Source organism: Rhamphochromis sp. 'chilingali', assembly GCF_963969265.1.
Source record: "Rhamphochromis sp. 'chilingali' genome assembly, chromosome: 15".
In the NCBI taxonomy this organism is placed as follows: Eukaryota; Metazoa; Chordata; class Actinopteri; order Cichliformes; family Cichlidae; genus Rhamphochromis; species Rhamphochromis sp. 'chilingali'.
The window spans coordinates 35,425,855-35,436,832 of record NC_137942.1 but is presented as its reverse complement, the minus strand read 5'-3'; the positions used below and the strand labels follow the sequence as shown (position 1 = coordinate 35,436,832).

At 45.8% G+C, this 10,978-nt stretch overlaps 1 protein-coding gene across 1 annotated transcript; it reads right to left on the bottom strand.

Moving 5' to 3' along the window:
* Positions 1-451: 451 nt before the first annotated feature.
* On the bottom strand, positions 452-4,648 carry LOC308412146 (ADP-ribosylation factor-like protein 4D). The gene is made up of 3 exons (XM_080906285.1): positions 4,322-4,648; positions 3,076-3,773; positions 452-1,645 (listed from the first exon to the last, which is right to left on the bottom strand). Exons 2-3 carry the CDS (start codon positions 3,517-3,519, stop codon positions 1,481-1,483), a joined length of 609 nt encoding a protein of 202 aa, XP_080762411.1. The 5' UTR covers positions 3,520-3,773; positions 4,322-4,648; the 3' UTR covers positions 452-1,480.
* Positions 4,649-10,978: the final 6,330 nt, after the last annotated feature.

Here is a 10,978-nt window from a genome sequence, read left to right as displayed (position 1 = left end):
TGGGCACAGCAGGCTTTTAATACCAGGGGGGTTAAGCTTTGTCTAAACTCCTCGTGGGATGGCTGAAGAATGCCTTTCCACTTTGGAATATCTGTATGGACTATTGTTAGTAATTCATCAGTGATGATAATAACTCATGGTCATTCACACCCAGAGGATCTGCTGCCAACCATCCCTAGCTGGGGCCTTCCTGGGTGGAGTCTGCATGGGTTCCTTCCCACAGTCCAAAGACATGCACAGTATATATGGTGAGTCCCTGGCTTCCATTCAGACGTGCTCGTATGTATTCACTGGTCTTGAAATCAGAGCCAGAATAATGGTGTTAAACAGGAATGAGTGTTTGGTATTTAGACAGCTATGTGGGTGTGTTTCACATTCCTGTGTGAAGCTTCGCTGCGTGAATTTCAGAGGCTGCCAACAGAATCGTAAAACACCGAGTCCATCCATCACAGCAAAAAGCACAAGTTTTATTAGGATTCAGTTCAACTCAGCTTTAGTTATAGAGTACCAAATCACACGTGTGTGTTCAATCTGTAGTACTGTAAAGCTCAAAGATGGCACCACACCTCCGCTGTGTGCACATCGCATTGGTGTTTTCATGCAACTCATTTTACACAACTTCAGGAGAATTAAGTTTATACATATCGAGCTGTACAGGGTGTGACAGCCGAGAAAGACTTCAGCAAACCATGAGCCTGATTTAAATAATTACAAGACAAAAAACAGAACATCATTAAATTAATATGGCATTAAATAAACATCTTAATATTCACTGAGGAGATGCAGACATGTGTTAGGGTTAGGCTAACAACATCAGCAGACTCCCGCGTCTGCATGGATACTACTGAGGTTAGTGGGGCTGGGTGAACTGGTGACCCGTCCAGGTGTACCCCGCTTCTGTGGCAGCTGGGACAGGCTCCCAGGACACGATGAATAAAACAATGTTCTCAGGGAAACAATGCTAACGTTGCTCAATTTATTCATATTTTACAAAACAGTATGAAGCCATTGTAAAAACTTGTCTGAACTTAACAATCCAGAAACATCCAGCTGTGAGGAGCAAAGCCCGGTGAGAGTGACAGCGATATGCTCGGGCAGATTCAAACACAGGAAGTTCCTGTGGGTGCACAGAAGTGTTGCTCAGTCTGAGGCAGGGTGAAGATTTAGGTGATCGGGTGTAACACGGGCCGTCTGCACCAGTAACCGAACATCCTTCGGCGTTAGTGCGTGCTTCAGTGAGTGTTTGCCAGCAGCGCGGTCACTCCCTCCGCAGAGCTCTGTGGTCCTCTGAGAGTTAAAGACAATGAGAAGCAGTTTCAAAGGTCCAAATGTCTCCAGGAACAGAGTCTACACTTGGTTGGAAACACTGCACCTGATCCACAGGACTGACCAGCTTCTTTCTGGTTTCCCACATTCACCAAGTTCCCCGAGTGTCACAGACACAAGTGCTCACAAATTGACCTGCACCCCTTTATTTCCATCAGCTTTTCTTCTTGCTTTGTCGGAGCATCCTCTTCCTCTTCACAATCATCTCATAGAGTTTCTCCAGGCCGGGCTGCAGACCCTGACCATTCAGTGCTGAGCAGCCCTCCGTGTGGTGCAGGGTGGAGGAGCTCAGCTCGTGGAGGCCCAGCACCTTTTCCACCTTAAACGAGAAAAGTGAGGTTAGTCCCAACAGCGTCATAGGAAGCAATAAGCTACGAACTCTGAGTGTGAAAGTCGCTTTCAGAAGCAGGTCCTAAAGGATGACGTACGCATGTTTCTGCAGGAGTGATGAGGCTAAACAAAGCACACACCATTAACCGCACTATCCTCTAAACAAAAGGACAGACCAACAAAAACAACATTTTTTCACTTTACAGTTGTGCTGATGCTGCAGTTTACGGAGGTCACCCTGCAGCGACGGCACATCTGTCGCTTCATGTGTGACTCTGTGCTGTTGCCATCTCTGCTGGCTCAGGTGTAGGGCGAAGAAAATAATGTGTTCATCCACAAAACTGGAACTTCATGCACATGATGCACCCACATCATGCTGAACTCCTGCTACATGCAAACCTGTTGCTCCAGCCCACTCAGTGCCTCCCACAGCTACACTGTGTTTGTGCTGGCAGGGTAGCCTCAAATGTGCACATCCATGTATTCTTTTAATAACAAACATCACAATGTATGTGCGTCTGCCCTCTGAGGGCTCAGCGAGGCTGAAACACAAACTGTTATGACCCATGTCATCATTTTGTGAGCTGTTTTTGCTCCTCCAGCCTGAGAGTGGTGGTGTTCTTTTTCTCTCCTGTTTTTGCTAATGCAAGTTCCAGGTGGAGGCTGACGGCTGCAAGACTGAATGGGGCTGGCTATAAACTGGGACACATCAAGACTGGCATGGCCCTGCCTACTTCCTGCTTCCAAATACGTTTAACCCTGTACTTTGTATTAAGTTGTGTACTGTGTGTGGTGAGGTTCCTGTGGCTAGATGAGCTAGACTCGTTGTTTTTGTATATACTTTATAGACCTTTGTTGACTGACCTGGCAGCTGTAGGGTGTTTAGGTTAGAGACAGGTCGGAGGCTTTATCACTCCCACCCCGACATTTCCTTTCTCTAACCATAAATATAATATTCAGTTGTTGGCAGCGTTGGACGTTCCTATCTTTCTCGTGTTGCGCTCTGTAGGCTGGGCCAGAAAAATACAAATACATAATCAGCTGCTGCTCCAGCACTGAGAAGTACTCGCCCACCCGGTGACTTCTGCCTTGGCCCGACACTGCCTACGGTCCCTGCTCTACTCTGCCACCTCTGTGAGCACAGCCGAGGACAGCGACACATCTAACCAGCCTTTCACACAGAGCATTACTCTATGCACTTTAAAGGATTTTACTGACCTCACATCCAAAGCCAGCCTAAAATCACCAACCTACCTAACATGCTACGAAGGAAGTCCCCACGCAAACTGATGGGTGGAAGTGTACTGCAAGTGTAGAGTGACTATACCTCCAACCACAGCCACAGAGCTAAAAAAGAACAATAAGAAGTAGATGCTGTGCCCAGAGCAATAATGCCGGCCATTCATATTTGATAATTACCTCTGTAGATGACAGCGCTCCATCCAGGTCTTGTTTGTTTGCCAGAACCAGCACAGGAATCCCCTGGTTTTCAGCTGACCGGGTGATCCGGTGGAGCTCCACCTTGGCCTCCTCCATGCGCTCCATCTCCGCTGCGTCCACCACGAACACCAGCCCGTCCATCCTCCGAGTGTACGACTTCCAGAGGGGCCTCAGCTTTTCCTGACCACCAACGTCCCACACTTGGAAAGTTGTGGTGTTGGCTTTGGAGTGTCCGATTTGCACTTTAATCCTTTCCATGTTGAATCCCTTGGTGGGGCTGGTCTCAACAAACTCCCTCAGCTTGAGTCTGTAGAGCAGGGAGGTCTTCCCTGCAGAGTCCAAACCAATCACCACCACATGCAGTGACTGAAAGTTGGGGAGGAATGGGCTGTTAGGGGCCGTGCCTGTTAGCTGGTTCCCCATGTTTGTGCCCTGTGATGGAGTGGCCGCTCTTAATGAATAAAGCAGATCTGGTTATCTCCTCTGGCTTGTTACTATTCTGCTTTTTACTTGTGTCCAGGGTCAGCTTGCTTTCTGCATCCTTGGCAGCGAGAGTGTGTGTCAGGGGGCTCTGAAGGTGTTTGAAGAGTTTACTTGGTTGGAAAATACTTCACACCCTGGCCTCACTTCAAAGGTTACGGGGGAGGGCAGGCTGCCTGGCTGCAGTCACTGAGGACCTGAAGACAAAAGAACAGACAGATGAAAACTCGAGTCAGCGTTTAACAAACGGCCCTGCCTCCGTGAGCATCTTCAGCAACACCAGTGGAGTTTCTATTTCCAGTCTTTTCCAGCTGTGCCCAAAACAGAGCTGGAAAAACCAGGCTCGGGAAGGGAAACCGGAGGAATCCTGCACTACCTGTTCTGGTTTCTGCGCACTTAGTATCATGTCTCACAGTTGGCCCTCTGAAGCAGTGCTACAGACAAAGTAACGACAACAGAATCAAACAAACTATGTTTATATCAAAGCACAAACTAGTGTCAACTGTGACTTCCCCAATAAAAGCTCTTATTTACTTTGAAGACTCGCATATTCCACACAAAAAGGTCACAGTCACGCGCGCACACACAAGCCTTTGTCTCTAGAGAACGAGGAGGAGCCGGAATCCCAGAGGAGGACTAAGCCGACAGCCGCCGTGTGCGCTCCCGGCACACACGGCGGCTGTCGGCGCAGCTCTCGGGTCAGCCAGCGCGCTTCTGCTGGTGGACAAAGATGAACATGTCTCACCTGCCGGTCTTTCCATGCCTGTTCCCGCAGTCAGCGCAGTCATCCTGGGACAAGTCCACCACACAGGGAATCCTCGTAGCTTCGTTTCAAAGGCGCTCCGCGAAGACGTGACCGGTTCGATCCTGAACCGGAGAAGAGTGAACGTGAGCGAGGAGCTCCGGAAACACCCCGCAATCCCGCTGCTGACGTATCAACGGAGGGAGGAGGAGCCTCCTCCTTTTCCCCCCTCCCTCTTCGGCTGTTGCTACTGCTCCTTTAGGAGTCGCTACAGCGGCTCATCCGCCCACAGCATCCTCTGTCACACCAGCCCCTGCACTGCACCCACGAGTCCTCTGTGGGGTCTTCCTGTCTTCCATCGTCAGTGTCCTCTGTCAGATAGAACTAAAATGCTTCTTCTGCCAGCTGAGTGAGTCGGGTGTCAGTGAACACTGAAGAATTGCTGGCTGTGATGAAAAATTGACTGACTGTAGTAAAATGTCCTTGATGTAAGGGCGAGATGGACAGCAGTGTATGTGTTGTTGGTGTTAAAAGGGGCGTGATCAAACGAGGAAATGGGTTTTAAAAGGAAGTTGTACAGCTTTCACAACTTGTGAAAATCATCTACGTATAGATTTTTTTTTCTCCCATCCAGAGGAGGGGTGGGTGAGGGGGTGTTGACACTGGCACCAACTGATTATTTGTAGCACGTGCTTGCTGGAGCTTGAATCTGATGTGGGGAGAAAAAAAGCTGGGAAAGAGAAGGCGTCATGCATTCCTGCATTCTTGCTTTATTAAAGGTAGTGCCTGTGGGCTCGGCTGTCTTTGTTGAACACTCTTCTAAAGAAATCGTGGCTTATTAATTGTTCTTTGTTTTGTTTCATGCATGCATGAGCTCCTATCGTGATCACACATTCCTCATGTTGCATCTCTAGCGTATGGGTGTGGTTTTAATCCCTTTCAGGCCTGATGGAAACCTCTGGTGGCTCTGGCACCAGGGTGCCCCGCCGCCCCGCCCTCTCCTCCCTGTGCCACAAGCAGCAGGCGCACCTCGCAAACGGAGGGCGCCCTTACTCCCAGCAAAGGGGCGATAAAAAACCGATCGGTGCCTGTGCCATTCCCAATACGCGCTGGCTGATGTCGGGGCAGCATGAGTACGAGCATTATTTTTGTTTGTTTTGTTTTTTTCTTTGCCGATGCCCGTGATGCCGCCCCCCCCCACCACGATGCCGCCCGTGTCGCCATATCAAAAACCGCTACTGCCTGTACTTTCCACTCCTAACAATAATAAACGGGCTTGTTACTTCTGCTTTAACCACTTTGTCGGGATTTATTATCTGACGTCACCACAAACCTTCAAACATTCTTTCATTAATCTTTATTTAACCAGCAAAAAAATCTCCATTGAGATTAGAAAACGTCTTTTACACGGATGTCCTGGCCACGATGAGAAGCAGCAAAGTGCAAAACAATGTACAAGTGCAAGAAAAACATCCAAGTGATTTGAGCCTAAGCAGTGAGGCGTGTCTGTGTAATAATCACCAGGAGATGTGGCATAAGAGAGATACCATGTGCCATAGTCAGGGATAAAAGTGGCCCCACTTTTTTCCCACAACACCAGAATGACTGCAGGTGCCATCAGATCTTGATCTTGATTGATTATATCAAGTGAAGCAGACATTCATATAAATTTACCTGATGATGCTGAGATTCATCGACTGAATTCCACCTTCATACCAACTATGCAGGCATAAGAAAATCCATTAGACCAAAGTTTGTATTCCCATTTTCTAATATGTTATTATTACATTAAATAGCACAAGGTTCAGCTAGCTTTGAACAAAAGCAGCTGGCAGAAACATCCTCCAAAGAGCTAGGTTTGACTTTCTTACTTTGAGCACATTTCAGAGCCTGTGCTTTTTGACTTTTACTCGAGTAAATAAGTTGAACCACTGCTTTAGCTTTTACTGGAGTGTGTTTTTTAACACTAGTACAGTCCACTTGACCACTTGAAAAATGTAAAATAAATAAATAAATCATGTTTTGCATAGTTGGATCTTAACGAGGTTCCAAGTAGAGCTTCAACATGCAACAAGAAGAAATGGGAGTGAGACAAAACATATTTTGAGAAATTTATCGAAAACGCTTAAACTGAAACCGGCTGTTTTACACTTGATCTAAGTGTAGCCTCGCTCTCTCACCGCGGTAAAGTGAGCCGTCATTTGTGAGCCGCGGTCAAGCCAGCCGCCTCCTATCCGCCGCATAAATTTCCTTGCGCTTTTACACCAGTCTTTACGGTAGCGCCTTTTCGCTTTATGTGCCGATTGAAAGCCTATACCCGCGCACACGTGCGCGCGCGCGAACAGTCGCACGCACATGCGTGCACACAAATTACAATGAAACAGCCCAATACAGTCAATACAATTATGGAAATGTCAGAAATTCATTAAAAGTCATCCTGAGTAGTTGAGGTACAACTTTCAACACATTCCTCCTCAGGGACACCTACTGTACCTGTGTGCCAAGTTTCAGCCAGATTTACTGTAAAATTCCTCAGAAATTAAAGGACATTTATATGCAATTCAATACAGCCAATACACTACAATTATGGAAATTTCAAAAATTCATTAAAAATCATCCATAATAGTTGAGGTCCAACTTTCAACACTTTCTTACTCTGGGCGTCCTACCGTACCTCTGGGCCAAGTTACATCTCAATTCACTGTAATCTTTATCAAAAATTGAAAGAACAATTATATGTCAATGCTGGATGTGTGTCCTTTCAAAGTGACACTAAATAACAGAACTCAGGCACATCAGGGAATAATCCAAAAGGCGGATTTATTAAACAAAAACAACATACAAAATATCTCTAACCCATACTACATAACCTAAAAAGAAACAAAGGGACACTTAGAAGCACAAGGAAACAATACTGAAAGGGCAAGAGACACAGTCCAAACATAATCCACAACTAAAACGCCAAAAGAACAAGTCATCCCACATAGCAGACGGGTCTTGCCTGGATCTGGTGTCAAGCCGGCACTGCTGGCTGACTTCTGGCATGGTAAGATGGCACTGTTTATGTGATGGCATGCCACATTTGGCCTGATTGGGTGAATGTGACATGTTGTATAGAGCACTTTGAGTAATATGGGTGAGTAAAAAAGTGCTGTATAAGAATCAGTCCATTCACTGTCTGAACAGAGTTTCGTCATGTTACTTTTGCACTATTATGTTCCAGCACATGTTGTTATTACATGGCTTACATGGCTAAGGTACACATTAGGCTGACATCTGGGGCCAGAGCTGAAACTGTTCTGGGCCAGCACAGGGCCAGCAGTGTGTCTGCAACTGGCCTTGTGTTGGCGCATGTGTGGGCCACCTCTGGTAAACCAGATCTGGGCCACCATAGGGCCGTCATTCTTTGCGGTACGCAGGCCATGTGTAAGCACATTGTGTGGGACAGATCCAGGCCATACCAATTTTGCTATGTGGGAGGAATTATGTAAAAATAGAAACATCATAAAAATGAAAATGAACATAAAGTAAAATGTACTGAAAAGAACATCAGTATGGCCATCATTATTTGCTTGGAAAGTCTAAAGTTCCATGGCTTTGAACAGCCAGAGAACACAATGCCCAGCTTAGAATGACTAAAAGTAACTTCTTTTAACATTCTGTCATTCTGCTTCTATATCAAACATCCACTAAAAATAGTCATTTGAAAAAAAATATTCGCCACTTTTCATCAGTTTGGGTTCCTCTGTTTATAGCAATTTTTAGAAAAGAACCCAATACCTTTGTCACTATACAGTTGTACAGTGAGATACAGAGCATCTACTACTCATTGCAAACATGCTGGGAGGGTGGCTCTATCCGCCTTAGTGCAGCTGCTGTACCATACTGTGATGCAGTAAGTTAGTAGGCTCTCAATGGGCGAGTGGTGGAAGGGTGAGCTGTAGTCCACAAAGAGCATTCTGGCGTAGCTCTGCCGCTGTTCTAGGTGACTCAGCACCGAGTGGAGGGTGATGGCATCTTCTGTGAATCTGTTTGCACAGTATGCAAACTGGTGGGGGTCGAATTCTGGGGGGAGGTAATCCTTGGTGTGCTGAAGGACTAGTTTCATGATTACCGGTGTGAGGGCCACAGGGCAATAATAGTTCAGGCTGGTGATGGGAGACTTCTTTGGTACTGGGATGATTGTGGCTGATTTTAGACAGGATGGGATGGCTGCTTCATCCAGTGAGAGGTTGAAGCTTCTGGTGGAGATGAGGGTGAGCTGGTGGGCACATGGTCTTAGCACTTTACCACGTATTCCGTCTGGACGCCTTCCTGGGGTTCACTGCTAGGAACACACATCTGACATCGTGCTCCGTTACAGTGAGTGGAGCGGTGCAGGAACCAGGTGAGGATGAGGATGGGAGCAGGGCTGAGGTAGATGAATGCTGCTGTTGTGGTGTTTCAAAGCGGGCGAAGAAGCTGTTTATGTCCTCTGCTAGCTGCACACTCAGGTTTTCTGTTTTCACAGTTCTGCCTCTGTGGTTTATGATGTCTATTATTCCATGCCATGTGTTGTTGCTGGACAGGTGGGACCCCTTTTCAAGTCAGCTCGAGCAGACCTGTACAGAGCTCTGTCAACAGACCTACAGGGAGTGCAGAATTATTAGGCAAGTTGTATTTTTGAGGAATAATTTTATTATTGAACAACAACCATGTTCTCAATGAACCCAAAAAACTCATTAATATCAAAGCTGAATGTTTTTGGAAGTAGTTTTTAGTTTTAGCTATTTTAGGGGGGTATCTGTGTGTGCAGGTGACTATTACTGTGCATAATTATTAGGCAACTTAACAAAAAACAAATATATACCCATTTCAATTATTTATTTTTACCAGTGAAACCAATATAACATCTCCACATTCACAAATATACATTTCTGACATTCAAAAACAAAACAAAAACAAATCGGCGACCAATATAGCCACCTTTCTTTGCAAGGACACTCAAAAGCCTGCCATCCATGGATTCTGTCAGTGTTTTGATCTGTTCACCATCAACATTGCGTGCAGCAGCAACCACAGCCTCCCAGACACTGTTCAGAGAGGTGTACTGTTTTCCCTCCTTGTAAATCTCACATTTGATGATGGACCACAGGTTCTCAATGGGGTTCAGATCAGGTGAACAAGGAGGCCATGTCATTAGTTTTTCTTCTTTTATACCCTTTCTTGCCAGCCACGCTGTGGAGTACTTGGACACGTGTGATGGAGCATTGTCCTGCATGAAAATCATGTTTTTCTTGAAGGATGCAGACTTCTTCCTGTACCACTGCTTGAAGAAGGTGTCTTCCAGAAACTGGCAGTAGGACTGGGAGTTGAGCTTGACTCCATCCTCAACCCGAAAAGGCCCCACAAGCTCATCTTTGATGATACCAGCCCAAACCAGTACTCCACCTCCACCTTGCTGGCGTCTGAGTGGGACTGGAGCTCTCTGCCCTTTACCAATCCAGCCACGGGCCCATCCATCTGGCCCATCAAGACTCACTCTCATTCATCAGTCCATAAAACCTTAGAAAAACCAGTCTTGAGATATTTCTTGGCCCAGTCTTGACGTTTCAGCTTGTGTGTCTTGTTCAGTGGTGGTCGTCTTTCAGCCTTTCTTGAACTGAACATAAGTTCCCTGCAATTTCTGAGGAATTCTACAGTAAATCTGGCTGAAACTTGGCCCAGACGTACAGCAGGTTTCCTGGAGGAGGGATGTGTTGAAAGTTGGACCTCAACTACTCAGGATGATTTTTAATGAATTTCTGAAATTTCCATAATTGTAGTGTATTGACTGTATTGCACTGAATATGAGTTTACTGTGATTTCTGAGTAATATTACAGTAAATCTGGGTAAAACCTGGCCCAGAGGTAAAGTAGGACTCATCCAGGCTGGAGAAACTGATCAGGAGGGCTAGCTCTGTGGTCGGCATGAAGCTGGACACTCTGGTGACAGTGGCAGAGAAAAGGACATTAAAGAAACTGATGGACATTATGGACAATGCTGGGCATCCTCTGCACACGGCCATAAACAACCAGAAGAGTCTGTTCAGTGACAGGTTGCTTCTCCCCAAGACAAGAACTAACAGACTTAAAAACTCCTTTGTCCCACACGCCATCAAACTGTTTAACTCCTCTCTGGAGGGGAGAGGGAGGGGAAACAGGAGGACAAAGGAGGGAACAACTAAGCTGTAGTGCCTCTTCACCTCACTGTACAATACCTTGTGCAATACTTTTTGTAAATAGTCAACAGTGCAATAGACTCAATACTTGAAATGTGCAATTCACTTGTATTTTTATTTTTTATTCCTATTTATTCTATTTATCCCCTTTGTATATTTTATTTATATTTGTCTCTGTATTTATATATATGTGTGTGTGTGTGTGTGTGTGTGTGTGTGTGTGTGTGTGTGTGTGTATATAAGATAAGATAAGATAACCTTTATTAGTCCCACACGTGGGAAATTTGTTTTATATAATATTCTGTAACTCTGTAACTTCGGTCGTTGCTGTGCTTTTTTGGAAATCGAATTTCCCAGAGGAACCCACCCGAGGGATTAATAAAGTTCTCTCTTATCTTATCTTATCTTATCTTAAGTAGGTGTCCGAGAAGAGGCTTGTGTTGAAAGCTTGGCATCAACT